At 55.4% G+C, this 23,610-nt stretch overlaps 1 protein-coding gene across 1 annotated transcript in view; it reads right to left on the minus strand.

Moving 5' to 3' along the window:
- Positions 1–19,725, minus strand: part of PAPLN (papilin, proteoglycan like sulfated glycoprotein) — a 33,927-nt gene extending 14,202 nt beyond the window's left edge. Inside the window, exons 1-15 of the mRNA XM_067028182.1 lie at positions 19,034–19,725; positions 17,842–17,906; positions 12,341–12,456; positions 11,364–11,424; positions 10,954–11,056; positions 9,098–9,228; positions 7,699–7,822; positions 7,131–7,211; positions 6,881–7,053; positions 6,654–6,777; positions 6,030–6,156; positions 5,412–5,453; positions 4,846–5,053; positions 4,138–4,320; positions 3,784–3,925 (exon numbers count right to left, since the gene is read on the minus strand). Of these exons, the coding sequence (XP_066884283.1) occupies positions 3,784–3,925; positions 4,138–4,320; positions 4,846–5,053; positions 5,412–5,453; positions 6,030–6,156; positions 6,654–6,777; positions 6,881–7,053; positions 7,131–7,211; positions 7,699–7,822; positions 9,098–9,228; positions 10,954–11,056; positions 11,364–11,424; positions 12,341–12,456; positions 17,842–17,906; positions 19,034–19,082 (1,729 nt within the window). The 5' untranslated portion in view covers positions 19,083–19,725. The remainder of the gene's footprint in view (positions 1–3,783; positions 3,926–4,137; positions 4,321–4,845; positions 5,054–5,411; positions 5,454–6,029; positions 6,157–6,653; positions 6,778–6,880; positions 7,054–7,130; positions 7,212–7,698; positions 7,823–9,097; positions 9,229–10,953; positions 11,057–11,363; positions 11,425–12,340; positions 12,457–17,841; positions 17,907–19,033) is intronic.
- Positions 19,726–23,610: the final 3,885 nt, after the last annotated feature.

The following is a 23,610-nucleotide window of genomic DNA, read 5'->3' on the forward strand; positions in this document are numbered from 1 at the left end:
CCCAAAATGCTCACAGTGACTGTGAAACAGACTCACAGACACAGAGGACAGATCTGTGGCTGCCAAGGGGGAGGGGGGTGGCGGAGGGATAGATGGGGAATTTGGGCTTAGCAGATGCAAACTATTACATATAGGATGGATAAACAACAAGGTCCTACTGTATAGCACAGGGAACTATATACAATATCCTGGGATAAAACATAATGGAAAAGAACATATATACTTATACACATACATATATATATATATAAAACTGGAGACTTCCCTGTTGGTCTGGTGGTAAAGAATCTGCCTTACAATGCAGGGCATGATGTGGCTTTGATCCCTGGTCAGGGAACTGGGATCCCACATGCCACGGGGCAACTAAGCCTGCGTGCCACAACTACTGAGCTCGTGCGCCTCAACTAGAGCCTGCGTGCCACAAGCCACAGAGCCCACACACTCTGGAACCCATGCCACAACTAGAGAAGCCCAGGCGCCGCAACGAAAGATCCGCATGACTCAATGAAGGTCCCGCGTGCCACAACTAACACCCAACGCAGCCAAAAATAAATAAAATAAAAAATAAATGATAAATAAATCTTTAAAAAAATAAAACGGAATCACTTTGCTGTACAGCAGAAACTAACACAACATCATAAATCAACTATACTTGAATAAAATAAATTTAAAAAACAAAAAAACCAAAATGCTCACAGTGAAAGTTTCTGAGTGCTTTGTGTGTTTTGCGAGGCAGAGGTGACGGGGGGGGGGTCCCCTCCTTCTATTTGTTAGTTTTTCAAATTTTCCACAATAAACATATTACTACATAGTGGAACAAAGTTATAAAAAATAAAATAAGTGAAAATTCCATTCTCACGCGGACATCTTGCCAGTCTCCAGGGAATATTTTAAAAAATAATAATTTAGGGTTGGAAGATTCCAGTAGAGAAGCGGTAAAATCTTTGCTTTCATTTTATTACCTATCCCACCTGGGCCAAAACCTCGGACCAGGCTGATTCCAGTTCTCTCCCCTGTTCTGGTCTCCTACCCACATTCGGCCCTGCATTCACAGTCCCCAGCCAGACTTGGGATTCCTGCTATTGCTCCGTTGCCTGAAAGGCACCTTTCTGCCAAGCCCACCCTGCCTCTGGCTTCCCCTCCTGTAACTCTTCTCTGCCACCTTTTCAGGCTCAACCTGGAGTCCAGGGCCCCTTCCCACACCCACACCCACAGGGGATGAGGCTCTGCTGGGCCAGCGGCGTCCCCTCCATTCCCATCATTCTCTCTAAGAGCTTGGATTTCTGCACCCTGCTCCCCACCTGGCTGCTGCTTCTCAACTCTCTCCACTTCGGCCTGACACTCAGGCAGGTGCCAAATCTGTCCTAAACATCTTTCATGGTGTCACTTCTAGCTCCAAAACTTTCAGTGGCTCCCCTGGGCCTATTAGACAAATTTAATCGGTAGCCAGAGGCCTGAGGCCCTCAGCATCGCCCCAGCCCAAAGAGCACCTGCCCTGGACAGACCTGTCATCACCCCCATACCCTGCGCCGAGGGCCGGTCCTGGGCCCCTACTGATCTCACAGTTACTGAGCACGTGAAATGTGGCCTGTGGGACCGAGAAACCGAGTTTTAAATTTTACCGAACTAGAATTAATTTTAAATTTAAACACTGATACTTGATTCATTGATTGAAAAATGCTTCAGTATGTCTGGAACAACCTGGGGATGTGAATCTGCTTTTTCAACTGTACATTTCATGACATCTAAATCGAGATTGACTACACCAGTGAAATTTTAGCACTGTGGGTTCGATCCCTGGTCGGGGAACCAGGATCCCACATGCCGCAGGGCAACTGGGTCCGCGCGCCACAACCACTGAGCTCGCATGCCTCAACTAGAGAGGCTGCCTGCTGCAAACTACAGAGCCCACATGCCCTGGAGCCCATGCGCCACAACTAGAGAAGAGAAAACGCGCACGCCACAACTAGAGAGAAGCCTGCGCGCTGCAAGATCCCACGTGCCTCGATGAAGATCCCGCATGCCACAACTAAGACCTGATGCAGCCAAAAATAAATAAATATATATAATAAATAAGCCTTTAAAATAATAAATAAAATGTGGTTCTTAGAAAATTTTAAATGACATGTGGGACTTGCCTTCTATTTCTATTGGCGAGCACTGCTCAAGAGTCTAGAAAAGACGGGGAAGCAGAGCTGTCCGGTGTGTCCGCTCAGAAGCCCACCCCTCAGGGGGCCGCCTCTTTGCACCCTCGGCCCCTCCTCCGGGTCCACTTGCCAGTAAGCACTACAGCGCTAGTTACAGTACCCAAAACAGCAGGAACCACCTAAATTCTAAATTCATACCCACCATGGACTTCTGTGGAGCCCCTAGAAATCACAAGACGAAAATGTTGACACACCAAATGTCATTAGGGGGAAAGAGGAGATACAAAATCACACATATGTTACAAGGAAGTTCCCTAAAGATTTATCCCAACAATGGATGGGATCAAGGGTAATTTAAGTTTCTTGCTATATACTAATTTTCTAAATTCTCCACATTTCCACAATGAACATAATTACTTTTACAATTATGAAAACAGCAATGAAGGTTATTTCTTTTACAACTCAGCCTAGCCTGAAGTTCTCTTTCTGTTTCCCTCCTTTCAACCTATGTGAATGCCTCTCCGGGGCAAGTTCAGGACAGCCTCTTCCAGGAAGGCATCCAGGGTCCTGGGACACCGAGTGGCTCCAGGGAGCTGGACTTGTAAGAGCCCGAGGAGCCTCCTGCTTGTGCACCCCAAGGGCCAGGTCCAGGCAAAGGAGCCCCAGGAGCCCGGCCCAGGGTCCCCCAGGGCCTCAGGCCACTGCCACCCACTCTTTGCTTGTGGAGTACTGTGTATTCAGACACTGTGCCAAGCGATCATCACGAGCCTGGCAAGTCGGTCTTATTAACCCCACTGTACGGGTGGGCAAACCGAGGATCAGAGAGGAGGGGCAGTTGCCCAGGGCCACACGGCTGGTCAGCAGTGGAGGGGAGATTTGAATCCAGGTTAGCTGTTGACTCCAGGCCACGGGCTCTTAGCCACCTTGCCATGTGCCTCCACTGGAACCCAACCATTCCCCCATCATTGGCACATCAGGGCCAAACGCCTCTCTGCAGTATCACGAGGCCGACCACCCACCCCCCGGCTCAGCCCCAACCCACGCCTTCCCTCAGTAACACTTCCTCACACCAAGTAAGTTGCTGGCCTCTGTGCCCTTTGTCCTGCAGCTCCTCACGACTGGGACACCTTCTTTCCCATTGGGGACGGGGGTGAGGGAAGGCGGGAAGGCAGAGGCAGTACGCGAGGACAATCCTTCCTGGACCGCCTCCCTCTCTGCACTCAGTCACCCAGTCTTTCAACAATTACTGAGTACCTAGCACGCGCTAGCTGAGTTCTGCAGGGGTATAAACAGAAAGAAGGAAGGGGACCTGGACCTCAAGAAGCTTACAGCTAGTAGGCCTACAAGCCATGTACAACCACTGCAGCACCAGGAAAACAACCTAAGAGTGACAGCAGTTACAGTGAGCTATGGGGGTGAGGTAAGGGATGCTACCTCCGAGGCGGGAAACAGGGCTGCCTGGTGAGGCTGTCTAGAGCTGGACTTTGTGGGTGGCAAAGGCTTCACACACAGTGATGTGTGAGAGCGTTCCAGGTGGCTGACAGCACAGGCAAAGGCCCAGCGGCAGGAAGGGCTGGCCAGGTTGACAGCAGGGAAGGAGGTTGGGCCAGGTACCAGCTGCCCCTCCTGTCCTTACCTGGAGGAAGATGGCAGGGCTGCGTGTTACAGGGCTCCACATCCGCAGGCCTGGATGGCTGCAGGCTCCCGCAGTGGCCGGGCGGGCCAATGGCGCAGACCACCTGGCGCCTCCGAGTGCCCGAGTTGCAGCTCTTGGAGCACTGGGGCCCCCGGGATGGGAGTGGGAAGAGAAAACAAGCCCACAAAGGGAGAGAGACCCTGAGACTGGGTGGGGGGTACCTATAAGGCAGGGGGAAGGAGGAAGGCGCCTGGTACTGTGTGTCAGACCCAAGGACAGGCACATGTGCAGCCTCCGGTCAGAGACCCAAGGGACCGGGATTGGGCAGCAGGTATGGGGGAGGTAAGTACTCACTAGACCCCAGGAGCCTACGTGCCAGGCCTGGTCACTGAGTGGGGGACAGCTGTTATGCATACAGGGCTCAGTGAGGGGGGGGCGGTCCTCCAAGGAGCATGCCGTGGCGTGGAGCAGAGACCCCTCGTTACCCCGGCAGGTGACGGTCCGCCTCCGGACCCCGGCGCCACAGCTGACAGAACACTGTAAGGACCGGGCTGTCAGCACGAGCTGGTCCTCGCCCAGCTGGAGGCCCACCAGCCTGGCACGGAAGGCAGACAGCACCCTACTGCCCCATGTCCAGTTCCCAGGCCCAGAGAGACTGAGTCATCCTCCTGCGGTTACACAGCCTGAACCATGGCTGCAGATACCCAGCTGAGGTGCGTTTTCCACATTCCTTCATTTGCCACTGCAACATAGGTAGGTGCCAGAAGCAGTGACCAGCAGCCCCTGTTTCTCCCTGGCCCCCAAACAACGTGCCTGGCTTCTTCTTCCCCACCCAGCCTGGGACCCTAGAGAAGGAGGAAGAACACGGGAGCAGGAGCCCAAGCCCCTGCTCCCTGTCCCAGCCTTGGCCACAGCTTCCAAGACCACGTGGCAGGTCACTTTACTCCCAGGATCTGCTTGCCCGGGGCGCGGAGGACGAGCCTCCCAGCCCTGCCCTGCTTCGGCCCAGGCCCAAGACCCAGCTCCTGACTTCCGCCCCTCCTAGTCAGGCCCGGGCCTCACCTCGCCCCAGGGCTCCGCGCTCCAGGCTGTGCAGCGCTGCAGGTTGCAGGCCTGCGTGGTAGGGGGCTTCGCAGGCAGGGCCGCGCACTCGGCGTCCTCAGCAGCCTCCTGGACGCCGGCGCCATCAGACGAGACACAGTAGACGGTGCGGGACTGGAAGCCGCCCTCACAGGAGGCCGAGCAGGGCGTCCAGGGCCCCGTCTTCCAGCTGGCAGGGAGCAAGAGGGCGGTGAGGCTGGCCCTGCAGCAGGGGCTAAGGTCCAGGACCGAGGGGGCACAGGAGTGGAGGGGGGACCCCCACCCGGCCCATTCTCTGAGCATCAGGCCGTACAGGTGCAGGGCACAGAGGCCTGCGCAAAGGCCAAGGTCAGGCCCTGCTCACCCATTCCCACCACTGTGCACTGGTTCCTATAAACATGGAGTCTGGCTGCCTCCCTCTCAGCATTCCTGTCCTCACCCGTGTCCCCCTTCCTCCTTCTCCCAGGTCAGCCATCAACCCCAGCCAGACTCCATCCCCTCTGGGTCTGAGCTTAGTGGGGGGCATCTCCAGGAGGGGCTGTGCTCACCCAAGTGGGGTGTGGCCCTTCCTGGCCATGGGGCCCAAGGACCTAGAAGAAAGAACCAGCCCACATGCAAAGTCACGCCCACCACCATCCCAAGAGACCAGCTGCCACCAAGGCCACAGGGAGGAAGGACTGCACAGCCCTCCGGGGAGCCTGTGGCCCAGGAGCACCTGTTCCTGCGCACACGCTGGGCCCCAGCGAGGGGCCACGCTCTGGGCCGGTGCAGGTAAGAGGTCCCTTGTGCACAAACACAGGCACTGCCGATGCCCTCGGGCCCCTTGGACGGAGCCCTGGCCCACTCCTTGGCATCTGCCAAACCCCCTGCCAGCTCAGACAAACGGGGCCTCTGATACCCCCCAACCCTCCCGCCGCCAGCCTGGACATTCTGGGCACTGTGTGGGCTCACGAGGGAGGACGGAATAGCCCGGGGTCTCATGTTCAGGACCCCTCCCCCCACTGTCCCCACCTGGCTGACAGCTGGCTCCTCCCCCTCTGGCCACAGCTCTGAGGAGCCCCGCAACCTCTTTCTTTGCTCAACACCTAAAGCGGCTGAGGGACCCCACTCCCTTCCCACCCAAGAGCTTGGGTCCGCAGGGGCAGAGGGGACCAGCAGGGCCTCACCGCTTGGTGTGTGGGCAGGGCTGAGGGCTGCAGGGGCGGCGGTCAGCCGGCCGCGGCCGGTGCCGGCACAGGTGTTCGGGGTAGACCTCATTGTCGATGGTGCAGAACACCGGGCGGGTCTGCTGACCTGCAGAGGCCCGGCCGTAGCAGGCAGCCAGTCAGTCCAGACTCGCCAAATGCATTCTCTGGGCCAGGCACCCTTCTGGACACATCCCAAGTGTCGCCTTGATTAAGCCTCAAATGACCCCCTGGGGTAGGCTGCCATCACCATCCCCAATTTACGGATGAGGAAACCGAGGCTCAGAGAGTTGTATCTGTGGGCGATGGAGCCCTGCTCTGACACCTGACCATTAGCTCCAGGCCCAGCCTCCACTGCCAATGGCATACTGTCTCCTGTGAGATGCCACTGCCTCGGGGAAGCCCTCTGGTTCTCTTACATTGGGCGGGGGCCCTTCCTCGAGTCCTCTGATCTCTGGGTTTCCCCCAGGTGACCCCCATGACGTGAGGCTGTCTCCCTCTACCTGTGCACCTTGCACCCACAGCTGGAGCGCCTGGAGGAGAGAGCCAAGCCCCACGTGCAGCCGCACCCCCTGCCCGGGGCCCTGCCCGGGGCCCTGCCCTCACCTCCGCCACACGTGGCGCTGCAGTCGCCCCACGAGCCGTGGCTCCAGCTGAAGCCGGGCCGGGGGGCACTCAGGGGCAGGTGGTACTCGAAGCGCACGCCAGGGTTGGGCTCCTGGCTGATGAGCTGTGCAGGAGGGTCCCCACTGAGGCCTGATGCCAGGGGGCTGCGCCCGCCCAGCCCACAGCCCTCCCGCCGGCCGCCCCCCTCTCCCGCCAGCCCTGCTCACCTCGACGATCAGGGGCTCCGAGGTGGGGCCGCGGGCGTGGAGCCGTTCAGGCGCCAGGTCCCCCTCAGCTCCCCGCTCATAGTGCAGGACGGTGCTGGCCACAGGCAGGGCCCGGGTGCCCTCGATGGTCCAGTGCCCGTTGAGGTAGTATTCACCACGGATGCTCTTCACCGCTGTGCGGGGCGAGCACCCAGGTGAGCTGCCCTGGCAGGACCCGCCACCCCTGCCCCAGACCCAAAACTTTCCTCACCCAGGAAATTCCTGCTGGCAGCCGCCTCCTCAATACGGATGCTGGTGGCCCCCACGGGAACTATGAAGATCTGGTTGTAGCCTGAGGGGACAGAGATGCTCCGGGACCACTTGGCCACAGGGAGGAGGTGGCCCTGAGGATGCTAAGTGCCCGGTGGCACAGGTGGGGTCAGGGAAGGGCAAGTAGGACACAGGCAGGGCCGGGTGCTTGGGAAAGAGTGTTCCTGAAGGAGCAGACAGCCTTACAAAGCCCGGAGGGGCGGGCAGGCTCCAGCACCCATACTGACCGGGAAGGGAGGGGGCAGATGCGGACAGTGTGGGAAAAGATGAGGAGGCATCCAGGTGGCTACTGGATAAGGGGGCAGAGATCCCAGTGTGAGCCCACAGCCGCCTGGACAAGGGTTTGGCCTCCACCCTGAGGCATGACCTCAGGCCTTTCATGACCTGAGTGCCAGATCAGACCCTTTAAGTGCCACGAGAGCAACTCAGCCAGTGAGAGAGACAGGCCAGGAAGGAGCAGGTAACAGACCCTTGTCTCAACTGTCTGTGGACCCCGGGAGGAGCCCCACCTCTGCTGAGGTCATTGGCATCAAAGACGCCTGTGACGGGGTAGCAGGTCGTGCCATCACCACCACACTGCAGACACTTGTCCTCCTGCTTCGACGAGTCCAGGTTGTGGTCACAGCCGACAACCTGCCAGGCAGAGATGAGGGGAGATGGGAGAGACCAGAGTGAGTCACGGCCACACCAGGACTCGAACCCTGGCCGCGGAGCCAGGTCCAGAAGGCGCAGTCCATTCACTAGCCATGGGGGCCGAGTAAACCTTGAATCTGGCCTGTGGCTGACAATCCACCTCTTCTGCCTACTCGGCACCCGTGTCCCCTTCTCTGGCAACAGCACCTCATTTTCCTTCCTTTGTGGGAGCCACGTCTCTCCCACAGACTTTGCATACAGTTCCCCAACAGTGGCTTCGGGCCAATCAGCGGGTTGTATGCCTTGCTCAAAGCTCCCAGGGGGAGCCCCAGGCCAGGACAAGCCAAACGCAACCCCAGGTCGTTGGAACTCCTGGGAACAGGGCGCCCTGTCCCAGGGGGTTGCCAGCCTGGGACAACTGAAGCCTGGGTTGCTGGGCCATCTTCACACCTCATCAGAAGAACCTGTCTGCCCCTAAGCTGACCCAAGAGACAAGGAGAGAGATGTTTCCAGCCTCATCATTCAAGCACCTGCAGCCAGCCATCCCCCTCCCTCAATGGCATTTTTTTTTCTTAAGTCAATTTTAGTTGGGTTTCTATTACTTGCCCGTGAGCCACAACTACTGAGCCCACGTGCCACAACTACTGAAGCCCGTGCACCTAGATCCCATGCTCCACAAGAGAAGCCACTGCAATCAGAAGCCTATGTACCCCAACAAAGAGTAGCCCCCGCTCACCACAGCTAGAGAAAGCCCACGCGTAGCAACAAAGACTCAACACAGCCAAAAACAAATAAATTACATAAATAAAAATTTTTTTAAAAAAGAAATACACTGGCGAATGTATTAAAATATTTATGTCTGGAAGATTTGAGGATACAGGAGAGAAGGCTATAGGGACATTATCTTCAAGTATCTGAAAATAGGAGGAAATCCAGGGTGGGAGAGGGGAATGGAAAGAATTAAGAATAATGGAAGAGAGGTTCATTTAGTATAATTGTGAGCAGCTGTGAAGAGCAGCATGGAAACAAAATTACTCGGAAGAGGTGGTAGCCTCAGCATTCACAGCGCCACCCAGAGGGTTCCTCTTACTGTGGGGCTACAGTTTTCAAAGAGCAAAGGTAAGAGGGTCACAGGGCATCTGCGATGCAAGGCACCTTAGAAACTAGTCTTGAGAAGACGTCAAAGTCATGAGAGCCCCTGGCCTGCTGGTGCGGGGCTGGGCGACGTCTGCAACAGGCCCCAAGCCATCTGGTGGGGGTGGGGGCATGACTCACCCGGCAGCTGCCATCCACGCAGATGTCCCGTTTGCCAGGCTCGCAGGGTGTCCCGTCTATGACGGCCTCCCTGTGCTTGTAGTAGAAGCTCTCCCCCTTGGGAATGCAGTTCAGTTCACATTTGTTTGGGGCTGCGGCGAGCAAGAGGGGAAAGCTGAGAGGCTGAGTGAGGTTCAAGGCCTGTCCTAGCAACAGCGAAGTGTGGGCAGGGGCCAGAAGCATGCGGGCCCACGACTGGGAGGGGCCTACACCGCCATACATACTCCCAGTGGCTCAGAATCCCACCCCCAATCCAGGGAGAAGGGATGCTCTCCCCGCAACTGCTGCATCTCTGGGAATCCCTGGGAATCAAGTCGAAGAAAAATCCCAGAATAAGGAAAAAGCTAGACATTTGAAGAGGTCTATCTCAGCCTTATTATTTATAATAGACCAAGTTTTAACAATCAGCTACTCTATTATCTATCACTAGAATATTACGCGTGTTGACTGTGCTATTAAAAACTATGATTATGGGGGCTTCCCTGATGGCGCAGTGGTTGAGAATCCGCCTGCCGATGCAGGAGACACGGGTTCGTGCCCTGGTCCGGGAAGATCCCACATGCCGCGGAGCGGCTAAGCCCGTGAGCCATGGCCGCTAGGCCTGTGCGTCCGGAGCCTGGGCTCCGCAACGGGAGAGGCCACAACGGTGAGAGGCCCGCATACCGCAAAAAAAAAAAAAAAAAAAAAAAAAAAAAACTATGATTATGAAGACTAGACAGTAATGTGGGAAGATGCTTATAACAGAGTGCAAAGTGATACTATGCAATAACTATAAGTATGTAAACCGAGAGAGAAGAATGTGAAAAGGGCTAGCATGAAATGCTAGCCGGGATCCTATGAAAGAGATAGGGTTAAGGTTTTTTTCTTTTTTCAACTTTTATATTTATCTAAATATTATATACCCATTGTTTAAACAGCCCAGAAGTGCTAATAGGATTGTAATCACCTCCACCACAAAGAAGGCATCCCTCAACAACCCTTTTTAACCTTTCTTCTGTGTTCTAATTTTTCTATAACATATATATTTAAATTATTTTCAACATACCTTCACCTTAGGATCCGGGAGGAGCAATGAATGCAAACTACCCCACTGGGGCCGCCCCCCTCTGGCCAAGACCCTTTCCCCACCCCAGAGCACACACAGGATATGTTTACTGATTTGGAATCCAGAGTGCCACAGAGTTTCCAGGAGTCATTCACAGTGAGCAGTGAAAACTACTACTCAGAAGGATTATCCTAAGGTATGGTCTGACTCATCTAAAATGTTTTAAGTACACACGTTAGTGTTTTTTGTTTGTTTTCTTTAACGGTATTGCTCTAAAAATTAATGACCTACATCTTCCTCAAAGGTACCCAGAGCCGGGCTCCGGCCCCAGAGACTCTGAGTAAATGAGCTCTTGCTACACCAAGCCCCCTGCAGCCCAGCCCCCAGTTTGCCCAAACTCCGGCACAGACTCCACTCCCCACCTCGCACCCCACCCCCCGCCCGGCCCCCCACCATGCCTCCTGCCACGTGAGGAATGCTTCGGGAGCAGGCCGAACTAAAGAAGGCTCAAAACGGCAGCGGCTTGGCCAAGGCTTTGTTTGAAAACGTATATATGGAGGGGAAAAGGATGGAAAAACCTCAAAACGACCACCACTGTTGTGCCCTGCTGGGGGTACTGTAGGTTTTTCTTTAAATGTATTCGACAACATGTCTATAATATGGTAATGAGAACTGCGAAATGCAGTCAGTGTAGCAAAGAGATCCCCCAAAGATGGGGCCCAGCATGGGCAACGCAGGGTGGGGCAGCAGTCGGAGGGACACACGCACTTACCGCCGTAGTAGGGCAGCCACTTGTACCGCCGCCCCTGGAACTCCTGGCCATCGAACTCGGCGCACTGCTCCGCCCTGAAGTCGCGGGCGCCGTCGGGGCAGCTCTGCGGGGCGGAGCGGACAAGGGAAGGGGCTCGTGGGTCCACCACTGGTGTCTGCCGCGCGGTTAGCCCCGGGGAGGTGGGGTCCTGTCCCCCCAGCCCCCGCTGTAGCTTCGGGGAGGCGGGGTCGGGCCCCCAGGACTCCCGTGCGCCCGCTCTAGGGGCCTTGGGCTGCCCGGGCGAAGCTATCATTTCAGGGGGGGTGAGGAAGGGGTTGCTGTGCACCGACAGGAGGGCCCCCCAGGGCTAGGATGTCAGCCGAGCAGGGCGTCCGGGAAGCTGTCCCCCACCCCCAGGGGCTTTACCTTACCTCGGGGCGGCAAGAGCGGTGGCTCCGGGAGGGGCCCACGCAGCCGGAGCCCCCATCTCTCCTGCAGGGCGAGAGCGCTGGGAAGACCCGAACCCCCATGACCTAACACCCCGCCCCCTCCTGGGGCTCCCCTGCAGGCCCCCCAGCTTCGGTGGCGCCACCTGGTGGGCACCACTGGGCCCGAGGGGTGGCAAGGAGAGGAGGGGGATGGCCGCATACATAAATCCCTTTAGGTAGGTTTAATCAGCCCTCTGTTTATACCCGGGAGAAGCCAGACCCAGAAGTCTAACTACCCTGGAGTTTGTCTAACTTGGGGCCACTCTGCCTCTTAAAGCAAATTCCCAGAGAAGCCTCAAATTCTGCCCTTGGAGACATAATAAGATGTAATACCTACCCACTTGGTAAGATTACTCTGCCATTTGAGGAGTAAATGAGGATAAAGCACTTAGAATAATATCTTATCTCTCTCCCTCTTCACGCAAAGTTTTCAGGAACAGTTAAACCCACTGACAGGCAGGGTGTCATCACCCCTTCTTTTGCACCCTATAGTACCTATCAGAGTGCAGAGCACAGAGCAGGTGCTTAATAAGTCACTTAGAGTGAAAAACATCTATACTTGTCAAAGAGGCTGACAGTAGAGAAACCACACAGGTTAAACTGTTGAAGATTATTCATTAATTCAACAAGAATTCACTGTGCCTGCCAGGCACTGCATGAGGAGGAGCTAGAGACTCGGGGTGGATGAAGCAGCAATGGCTCCAGTCCGCTGAAATAAGGTTGTTGTTGCAGTCAGAATGTAAGTACATGGAAATGACTCAATTTCAAATTCTCCACTAACACTGCTCCCAGCACAAATCCATTGCGTCGTAGGTCCTGCCCCTGTGGCCTGGCACTGGCCCGGGACACCTAGCCCGAGACCCAGCTGCTCCCTCACGCCTGCCCTCTTTTTACAAGCTGGCCCACTCCCGCCTTCCTACCTCTGGGAGTAGCAGGGGCGCTCCCGGAAGCTGACGCCCCCTCCACAGGTCCGGCTGCAAGGGCTCCAGCTGCCCCAGGAGCTCCAGGTGTCACTCTGCCGCCTCACCCTGGGAGCCTGCAGGAGGAGACACTCAGGAGCGGGACTCAGCACTCGGAGCCCCACAGGGTGCTCAGGGCTCCCCCAAGGTCCCCTGCCTCAAAACACCCCCACCCCCTGCAAGGAACCTGAGATCTTGTCCGCTAGAGCCAAGCCTTCAGGACGGCAGCACCGCCAGGCACCCGGACATACTCATTTGTGGAACTGGCCAGCTGTCACCATAAGGAGCTGGGAGCCGGCCTTCTCATCCGTCAACGCCACCTCCACCAGCCTCCCTTACTTGCCAAGTACAGTGGGCAAGCCGCCAAGCTGGGGGCAGAGATATCTCTCCCTTGACCGTGATATCCCCTGGCTGGGAAGAGCCTGGTTTGAGAAGCAAGATGTCTGCGAACATTCCCTTAAATGGAAGCCCACGGATCAGCAGAGCATGCCCTTCCAGGAGGGAGATACAAAAGGGCAGGAAGAACAGCGTGTCATCAGGCAGGTAGGGTTCCACCTGTGCGGGGACTGTTGCCCACGGGCAGCGCCATGCTTTTGTAGCTGTGGCCTATTAAAATAAGAACTTAATCTAATCGTGCGTGCACGCGTGCGTTCGTGTGTGTGTGTGTGTGTGTGTGTGTGTGTGTGTGTGTGTGTGTTGGAGTGGGGGCTGTGGTTTCTTCCTGCCGATCTGTGGCAGGGACTCCCAGGACTCCCCCAGTATCCATCCTCCCCTTCTCCTATTAAGAGAACCCTTGACTCTTAGCTGGATACCTGGCTGCCCCCACCTCCAAATTCATTTCCCAGATTTCCTGTAGCTAACCACAGCTATGTCACTAAATTCTTGTCAGTGAGATGTACATAAAAGTGTTGGGTAGCAGCCTCCAGTACAGGCATACCTCAGAGATATTGTACGTTTGGTTCCAGAACACCGGAACAGAACAAATATCGTGAAAAAACAAATCACACAAATATGGGGATTTCCCAGTGCCTATAAAAGTTGTTTGCATTATACTGTAATCTATTAAGCACTGTGTCTAAAAAAAACCAGAAACAAATGTACATACCTCAATTTAAAGTACTTGGGACTTCCCTGCTGGCGCAGTGGTTAAGAATCCGCCTGCCAGTGCAGGGGACACGGGTTCGAGCCCTGGTCCAGGAAGATTCCACATGCCGCGGAGCAACTAAGCCTGTGCACCACAACTACTGAGCCTGCGCTCTAGAGCCTGTGAGCCACAACTACTGAGCCCATGACACAATTAATGAAGCCTGTGTGCCTAGAGCCCGTGCTCCACAACAAGAGAAGTCACCGCAGTGAGAAGCCTGCTCACTGCCATGAAGAGTAGCCCCTGCTCGCCACAGCTAGAGAAAGCCCGTGCGCAGCAACAAAGACCCAACACAGCCAAAAAATAAATAAAATAAAATCATTTATTTTTAAAAAGTACTTTATTGCTAAAAAATGCTAACCATCATCTGAACTTTCAGAAAGTCGTAATCTTTTTGCAATAGTAACATCAAAGATCACTGATCATAGATAACTAACAAATATAATGATGAAAAATTTGAAATATTGTGAGAATTACCAAAATGTGACACAGAGACACAAAGTGAGCAAATGCTGTTGGAAAAATGGCAACGACAGACTTGCTCGACACAGGGTTGCCACAAACCTTCAATCTGTAAAAAATGCAATATCTGCAAACGCAATAAAATAAGGTGTCCCTAAGAGATAGCTTGCATGTGCATTTGTCCTTTTTCTTCTTCCTCCTGTATTCCTTCCTGCTGTTTGGAAATCAGATGTGATGGCTAGAGTTGGAGCAGCCTTCTAAACTATAAGGTAATTTGGGAATAGAGGCTTCACATAGTGAAGCAAAGATAGAAGAATCTGGAGCCTGGAGGATGTGGTGAGACAGAACATCCCTAGACTTCTGACCTCTGGGTGTTTATTTGAAAGAGGGATCAAGTCTTTCTTGTGGAAGGACTGTTATTTGGGACTCTGTAACAGGAAAATAATCCTAACAGATACAGTTTCCCACCCGAAAGATCTGACACCCTGCAGCTGGCATCAGAAGCCCACATGCTACACACATATTCTTTCATTCACTCCTCAGAACAACCTGACGGACCCCAGTGCATGGAGAAGAGAGAGGCAGAGAGAGAGGGAGCCACGTAGGAACAGGTGGACACAATAGCAGGTTGTCTTCACTCCAGGCCTCTGCTCTTTCACCAGGTTCCCACCAACCTCACCTGGAGAACCAACGCCAACACTAGCCGAGGCCTAAGGAGCTGGAGAGGTGTTGGACCTGATTTCTTGCTAGGAGGCAAAAGGTGGACTGGAAATATGTCCTGTTTGCTGGAAGGGGACTTTATTTTAGGGCATCACGACATAAGAATCTCTAGGGGAAAAAAAAATCCCTGCCATTTTCCAGAGGAAGAATTCACGTCCTAACATGGAAAAGCAAACTCCTCCTCCCGTCGCGAGCCACCCGCAGCGTCACGGGATCTCGGGTGAGGCTGGAGGTTTGCGCACGCGCAGATTACCCAGTGCTGTTTCAGCGCCTCGGTGCCAAACATCAGGTTTTCCTCGTTTTATAATAAAACCAGAACCCTGAATCAGAACAACTCACACACGCAGTGAACCACGTACAAAACCAAGAAGAAAGGGTCAGCCAGACCAAAGGTCTGAGCTTTCACTCCTCAAATCATTTCCCCTTCAGTTCTAACTGGGCCAAAATCGCCAAGCTTCTAAAAACCAGCGAACCAGAATATAAATGTGTTCTCTCTGCGACATTTAAACTGAAATTTACTTGGATCCGTTCCCGTTTTAAAGGGGAAGATACTGAGTGTCGGGGTTGGAGGGTGACTTTCCAGGGACTACAAGCACCTCCCCTCCAGACTCATCACTACAATATAAGAATTCTGGAGGCGGCCCACAAGAACTGCTGCTTTCTCATCCTGCTGCCTCAGCCTGGCTACGGATCACCTCTGACCAAGTCCTGTTTGGATGTCAGTCTTACTCCTGAAGCACGAGACTGAGCCTCCCCAATCTACCCTTCCCTGCAACTGGGCTGGGCTTACAGCCTGGGCAAGGCAACAAGGGGCACCCCTGCCACCCAGCCACCTTGTGCCATCAGGGTGGGGTGGGGGAGGACTCACCTGAATATAGGACCCCTTAAGTACCAAGCCTTACAAACATCCCCTTGCCCCCGAGCCCAGCACCCGTGAAGCAGGCATCCTAGAGCCAGGCCCTGTCCTGTACTTTAGTTTCTCTGACAAAAAGAAAGCAGTCAGCCAGCAGCAGCACAGACACATCTTGTTTCTCTATAATTACCCAAACCATGAGCCACATGATGGTGTGAAGCCAGAATGAGCTGCTCCAGTCCACCCTCACCCTGGGCCTGTCCTCACCTGCCTCCTGCCGCTCTCAGCACCCCACCAGCTCCTCCTCCAACCCCCACCTGGGCAACCGAGGAGCCCCCTTTCCTGCTGCACTGTTCCCAGGGCATCAGCTGCCCGACGTGCATGGGTGAGGGTGGGAGTGGGAACAGAGGCAGAGGCGAGGAGACTGGAAGGCCCCCTCGTGAAGCCTCCCCCCACCAGCCTGGGGCTGGGCGCGGCAAGGGGCCTGGTGCTTTACCCCTCCTTAACCAGCGACTCACTCTGCTGTCAGCACTGAGAATGATCCCATGAAGTTCTGGGAGCCCGGTGGGGGAGTCCTGGCCTCAGCTAGAACCGGCCTGGGCCATGGGGCTGCACCCAGCTAAAACCAGCCTGAGCCACACCCTCCCCCAGACAGTGCAGGGGGTATGGAGAGTTTTCAGCCCCAGCTATCCAGGTGTCTCTAAGGGAGAGAGCACCTAAGAGGACCCAGGTTGCTATGGATACCTTGACTCACTTCACCTGCATGCAACCTGTGGGTGGGTGTTATTACCCCCCCACCCCCACCCCCATTAAAGGAATCTAAGACCTGGTGATTTGCTAAGGGTCACAGCTGTTAAGAGGTGGCTCCGAGTTTCATCCTGGTGTCCTGACACTGTCACCATGCCCCCCCCACCCCCGAGCTCTGAGCTTCATGCAGCCAGGCACTAGGATAAAAGCCTGTGCCGAGGACCTCAGAGTGTGGCACTTAGGGAACAAGGACCATGGGGAGGCAAAGGTGACCCGGGGAAGCCAGAAGGTGGTGGAGAGGACATGAGGAAGGGGGCTGTAGCCCACTCTCTGCTCTGACTGTGGCCCATGCTGAATCCGTGGGGCTCTGGAGCAGTGCCCACTGCAGACGTCCATCCCTGCCTGCCCCTCTCGGCCCTGGTCAAAGGAGTCCTTCTCATCCTCCACTCACATTTCCACTGAGGTATCATTTCCCCTGCCCTCCCCAAGGCAGCAAACAGTTTGGGTCCTTTCTCAGGGGTCCTCCTGCTGGCCTCAGAGGGCTGGGTAGGGCTGTGGGTCTCCCCCCCTGCCGAGCGCTCTCCAGGGACAGGATGGAATCTGTGCCCTCCATCCTGTCAACGCAGGAGAAACTTGGCAGGAGCAGCCTCCAGGACCAAGGCCTGCTCTGCAGACAGTCCCTTCCCCAAAGATGGGTCCTGTGGTCTAGAAGATTCTCTGTACCTCCATAGAACCCAGGTATGTTCTCCAGGGAGCCCTGTCCTTCGGGACCCTGTTAATGAAACCACTACTGTGATCACCAGTTGGCTTCCTGTGTCCACTTTCTAAATTTGCGCTAATGCGGTAGCCACTAACCACATGGGTCTATTTAAATTCACATTAATCAAAATCAAATAAGATTCAGTTCCTCAGTTGCATTACCCTCATTTCATGTGCTCAGTAACCACATGAACTGAGTGGTTATCTTATTGGACAGCACAGATGCGGAACATTTCCATCATCTCAGAAGGTTCTGTCGGTCAGCCCTGCTCTGGATGCTAACCCCAAAGGCAGTGGGGAATGGCTGGCACCCCAAACCTCTAGGCCCAAACAGCCCCATGGAGGAGCAGCTGAGTTTGGTCCCAGGCAGATGGCAGACATCTGGTGGGGTGGGCCACCTAGCCCTGGTGGTGCCAGCACTGACCCGCTCTTCCTTCCACCGTGATACACCACCCGGACAGGACGTTGCCAGCATTAGCAGTGCCCCCCATCACCTTCTGAAGGGGGAGGGTGCGGGGACGTTGCCATTTCTGCAAACTGTGCCCCAAAGCCAGGCGGGAAGTTTCAAGGTCCCACCCCTCTTTGAAGGAGCTGGCTCCGAGGGTTCGCTCCTCCCACCCCACCGTCCCCGTCGCCGACATTGGCCCTCTCCTGGGGATGGCGCCACTGCCGGGGGTGCTCCAGCCGTCGGGGGCTCCGGCCCGCGGCCAAGCCCTCGCCCTCGCCCCCCCAGCAGGGTCCTCCCGGGGCGGGGTGGAGAGGAAGGGTCGAACTCACCGAGGACCCGGGCGCCGGAGCCAGCAGCAGAAGCACGAGCAGCAGCAGCCGCATCTCGGCCCGGCCTGCGGGAAAAGCCAGGGTTGGAGCGCGTGGGGCGGGGCAAGGGGCAGCCCCACCCAGCCCCACCCACCCCGTGTCCCGCGCTACCCTCGGTCTCCTGGGCCGGCGCGGCGGGGGCGGCCTGTTCCTCCCTCCCGGCTGCCCACAGGTGACCTGGACACCCGCAGAGGGACTGGAGGGGATGCCGTGGGGCGCAGCGGAGCGGCCGTGCCGCTCACACGGTGAGGGAGGGAAGGCCCGTCTATAACTGGCTTCTAAAAGTTCAAGAGTAACTTCTTTCAGGGTTTCAGAGGGAAAGAAAGAGGGCAATTACAAATACTTCCTTAAAAAAAAAAACAAAAACTTCTTGTTAAAAGACCGGGAGTTCGGAATCAAAGCAATCAGACTCACTGTTTTAATTCAGCAAGAGATTCTTTTTATTTTTTTATTTTTGCGTTACGCGGGCCTCTCACTGTTGTGGCCTCTCCCGTTGCGGAGCACAGGCTCGGGACGCGCAGGCCCAGCGGCCATGGCTCACGGGCCCAGCGGCTCCGCGGCATGTGGGATCCTCGCGGACCGGGGCACGAACCCGCGTCCCCTGCATCGGCAGGCGGACTCTCAACCACTGCGCCACCAGGGAAGCCCAAGAGATTCTTTTTAAAAGCCATTACAGCGCTTGTTTAAAAACTCGTTAATAAAAATGTTTATTAAAGTCTCTGCAGGCACTTTTAAAACTCAACTCAAATGCTTTAAAAATGTTAATTTATCTTACTTTAAACCCAAGCCAGCATTTCTCTGTACTGGAGAAGCTCCACAAGCAGGTTCCCTAAGGGGTGTGTGTGTGTGTGTGTGTGTGTGTGTGTACAAAATACCTGTGTGGAGTCTGGTGTGTGCACGCATATGATGTGTGCGAGTGCAGCAGCTACAGAGTGTCTGAGTGCAGTCTCGTGCATGTGTGCAGTAGGTGTGCATGTGTGTACATGTCACTGTACTGGAGAATGACATACACAACGTGCCCCTTTCAGTACAAAACATTAAACAAGTACTGGCTTGTATGCTTAAGTTTTAAAATCTGAAATTCTACCATTGCTCTCTTTAATTTTCTTAAGCATAAAATGATTGCAGTTTAGAAGAACAAAATAGAGCATACCTACGCCAAGTTCAGCCAGATATAACCTGGCACATTTAACCATGCACATGCTCCGTTAATTTAGCACCAACTGTGATTCACGTAGGCATCATTTTCTCTGCAAACCGGAGGTCCCCGCGGCTGGGGGTGGTGGTGAGGGCGGTGGCGTGCTGACTCCCGCTCGCACCGCCGCGGTCCAGCCTCGCCTCTGCGGCCCCTCGTATAAGAACCGCGCGCGGGAGGGGAAGCCAAGGTGCCCGGGAAGCCTTGTTCTCGGGCTAACGGCAAAGATGCTGCTTCTCTAAAGAAGAGACTGCCTTCAGGGGGCGGTGATGAACCTAGCTTAAGGAAAGAGGGCAGGAAGGAAAGAAGAAAAGAACTTTTATTTATAGTTGCTACTGGGAGCGGCGGACTCCGGCCGAGCGGGTCTTGCGGCTCCGCGCGGGGCGTGCCGGGGGCCGGCGTCTAGGGGCCCCGCGCGCCCTTCCCGGTCCCCACGCGAGGATCTCCCCCACGCCCGCCCTGCTGGGGGAACGGGCCCCGTGCAGCCCCCGGGGCGGAGAGGGGCGGCTTGCGATGTGAGGCTCGGGGCCGGCGGCTCAGGGACCCGGGCTCGGGCGCTCCAGGCCCACAGCCGCAGCGGCACCGGGGAGACCCGCGCCGGAACTGCGTCCGACGTGGGGGAGGGCAGAGGAGCCGCCTGGGTTGCGTCTGTCCGCCCGGCCCCAGCCCCCGAGGCTCCCGGGGTTTCCTGCGCGCCCGCGACCTCCCCCACCCCCGCCCGAGGGCGCGCGACGCGGAGCGGGGATCCGGCGCTCTCCCCGGGAGCCGGGCGGGTCAAATTCCTGCAGCAGCCCAGGGGCGAGCCGCCCCCGCCCCCGGGGTCCTATCCCTCCGCCTCCTACCTGTCCCCCGGAGCCCCGGGCGCGCGGGGCCGGCGGGGCCTCTCCGTGGGTGCCCGCCCCAGCCCAAGACTGGGAGGTCGTCCAGGCCGCACGAAAGGCTGAGGAGGTTGGACTTTCTCTCCCCGCCGCTGGCTGGCTTCCTCCCCGCCCATCTCCCCCCATCCAGCTCTGCTGACATCCATCCCCGGTGACCTGCAATGCCCAGGGCCTCCATCCCTTGGGGTCTATGCCAAGGCTTGGCTTGCCCTTCGCTTTGGGGGCTGGCACCAGTCCCATTTCCTCTGTACCCAAGTCTTCCGGTTCTGTGCCGTCTTTCTTCCATGCCCACCTTACATACAACACAGCCCTGTGTCCAGCCCTCTGCTTGTCTTCTACCCCTGAATTCTATGCTTCGGCCACAGCTGAGTTTCTCCACACACAACCTGCTGTTTCCCACCTCCCAGCCACCATTTCCCACTACCTAGAATGCACTCTGGAAACCCCCTCTTAACCTTGCAAACTCCTAGTCATCCCTCAAGATCCGCCAAACATCATCTTCTCTAGAACCCTCCCCACGCCACCCCAGGCTAAGGTGGTGGCCCCTTGCTCCCTCAGTCTCCATCTCTATCTGCTGTAGTTCTATGGTGCATCACACAGCAGGGATCTGAGTCTCCCTAATTCGGCTGTGAGGTCCCTGAGGGTAAAGCATGCATCCCTGTCATGTGAGTTCAAAGCACTAGTTGGGATCAAGGTAGGAGCTCAATAAATGCAATACATTTAATTTCCGTCCCTAGTTGTCCTTCTTTTTCTCAACAAGGATGGCACCTCCTTGTCTGCCATCTCATGTTTTGGAACTGGAAATCACCTCTCCCCAGAAAAATAGCACTGGCCCTGGGGCACTCGGAGGTGGGGAGGTCACAGGTTGATCGCTTTCCCTCATCCTCTTCTGTCTTCAGCCCCTTTCCCAGCCCAGCTATTGGGCATTTCTCCCCTGGCCTCCTGAGGGTCAGAGAAAAGTCACCAGTGGGGAGCTCACCCCCTCTTCAGACCTCCAGTTCCTGCAACTCATCTCCCTGGGCCATCACAGATGCTCAGACAAAATGCTTATTAAAACGTAAGCATGTTAAATCTGGCCCCATTTCTTACCTATCAGTGAAGAGAGGAGATGCAGCAGCTGTGTAGCTGGGGCCCCTGGGGACTTCTGTGAAGTCTTAGGCGAAGATAAAGCTTGGCAGAGAAAAGGGAGAGGGATTATCCAAAGCCTCTCTAGAAAAGGAAAATCTGTTTCTTCCATTCAAAAAGCCCCACTCCCTGCTCCCCTCAGCCAGGAATTTTCGGAGCTTGGTCATAGGTCCCTGTAAAGTGGGAGGCAGCTGCTTCTCCTGCTGTGGGGTTGAGCAGCCGAGGCACCTCCCAGATCTGTTCCTGGTTCCCCTCTACGATCTAGGATCCCTTCTTCTCAGACACCCCGGCCCATGATTTCTTACTCCTCACCCCAGCGGCAAAGGAGACCCAGAGGCTGGGGAGGCAGAACCCGCACACAGTGCACCCTTGGACCCACCAAGTGGGCTCTGGCAGTTACTGGTTAGGGCAAGCACTGGCCTTTAAGCCTCACGTCCCACCACTTCAGAGAGACATGGTGAGCATGGTGCCCAGCACATAATTCTTGTTCGTAGAAAAATGGTGTGCACAAAAACATGGTGGTTTAGCAGGAAGATTTCAGGAAAAAGTGTAAGACCTTCTCTTCCATTGTAAATTCCCCTCTGTACTGGCCCTGTGTCACTCACTGTGGCTGCACCAGGCTCCCTTCCACTTGGGGCTGGGGGTAGGGTCGCCTGGGGTGGCAGAGGAGCAGGAACCTGCTCTGCCTCTCACTGTGTGTGAACTGGGCAAGTCATGTCACCTCCTTGTCTCAACTTCCTCACTCGAGCCTCACACAGAGGGTGGGGGAGCAGGGAAGTAACTGGCTTCTATAAAGCTGCTACTAGGTGCTCAATAAAAGTTAGTTCCTTTTGTTCCATGCTCCCTCCACCCGTATCCTGGATTCCCTACATCTTGAACATCTTTGTAGATTGCAGATCTAGGGACACAGGCAAGAAATAAGTGGCCAGATCTCTTTGTGAGGCTGGGTTGGGATGGGGAGCTGAGAGAAGAGGGAGATGGCAAAACCTCCAAAGCCTCAGGGCTCCCGGGATGCACCTCGGCCAGGAAGCCTTCCCTACACCCGCCTGTGCTGCCATGGTATGGGGTTTGCCCTAGCACTTTGAACTACTGCAGTGATGCACTTGCCTCTCTTTCTCCCTTTAAGTTGTGGACTTTGCAAGGGCAGTGGTCTGTGTTTTTCATCATTGTGCCCTGAACCAGGGGTTGGTAGTGGCCCTGAAGGTGCCCCCCAAGAGAGTGGTGCGGGAACCATGGCTGATTGATGGTCTCCAGCTGTCAGATCCACACCACATTCCGAAAGGCTCTCTCTGCCCCTGCTCCCTTCTTTTTATCTTTGCTGCATTTCCCCCAGTAGATCTCCTGTGCGTCTAACCTGACCTGACACACGGGGCTCTTGGTTACAATGTGCAGAAAAGGACACGGCTATCACTTAGAAAAGTTATTCAGAGGAAGGACATTGGGAGCTTATGGAACTGAGCTCATGGAACTCCAGCTCATGGAGCTGAAGCATCAGGCACAGAAATGGCCTGGAATCACGGTCATAGATCATGGCCCAGGACCAGTGTTGGTTAGGACATCCTGCTGGACACTTGACTTTAGGCAATACTGACCCACGTCACCACCAGAGAAAGCCCCTTGTAGACTCCAGCCCCGACAGGAGCATGTCGGCACCCTGACTGCCAGGACCCGGGAAACAAGACTTGGCAGGTTCCCCAGATGGGAGTTCAGGCGCGGCGCTACCCCAGAGAACAAATGTCCACTCTCACCCTGTGGCACCAGCACTCGGTATCTGTTGACCTGGACTTAGAGAACGCCGCTTCTCTCCTTTCTGCTGTTTTGGATGGTGGTTTATTAATTTATTCAATCCTTGAACACCGGAGTGCCTATGGGGAGAGTAAATGTCCAGCGGTGGTAAACGCTTAACAACCAGCTCTCTGGAGGAGAAAAAGCACTGCTTTGTAGCGTTGAGCAGTTTCCATGGTGTAAACACCCCATGGCTGTTTACAAGCTACCGGAGCAATGTCACTAAGCACAGGGTTGCACAGCAGCTCTCCCAAGCCGTGGACTGTAACACACAGATCGTCCTGCCCTTGGTGAGTTTACCTTCCAGTAGGGCACTGCATTCCACCCTTGTGGGTTCCTTTAGAATAAAACAAAGCTTACAACCTGAATATTCAAATACTTCCACTATAAAAGTCACAACTTATGCTGCAGCCCACTAGGAATCCAAAAGGGAAAAAAGAACACTTCACATTTGAGGATTTCTCCATTTACCTCTCTACCTTCTCCCCACCCTCCAATACATATATCCATTTCCCTCGATATAGCCACTCAAAGTTGGGGGGGGTGGGAAGGAGAGTGTTCAAACACTCGGTGCCAGTCTGCACCCCTCCACACCAATCCCCCTTCCTCCTCCCGCTGCCACATCCAAGTCAGGACCTTGAACAGGAAGTGAGACGTGAGAGGGCAATGCTCAGTATGGCTGACGAGAGGCTGTCACACGCCACCTGGCCTTGGAAGGGTGTGTTACTCTCAAAGCTGGGACAGAAA

This window comes from Kogia breviceps, chromosome 3 (genome assembly GCF_026419965.1).
Source record: "Kogia breviceps isolate mKogBre1 chromosome 3, mKogBre1 haplotype 1, whole genome shotgun sequence".
In the NCBI taxonomy this organism is placed as follows: Eukaryota; Metazoa; Chordata; class Mammalia; order Artiodactyla; family Physeteridae; genus Kogia; species Kogia breviceps.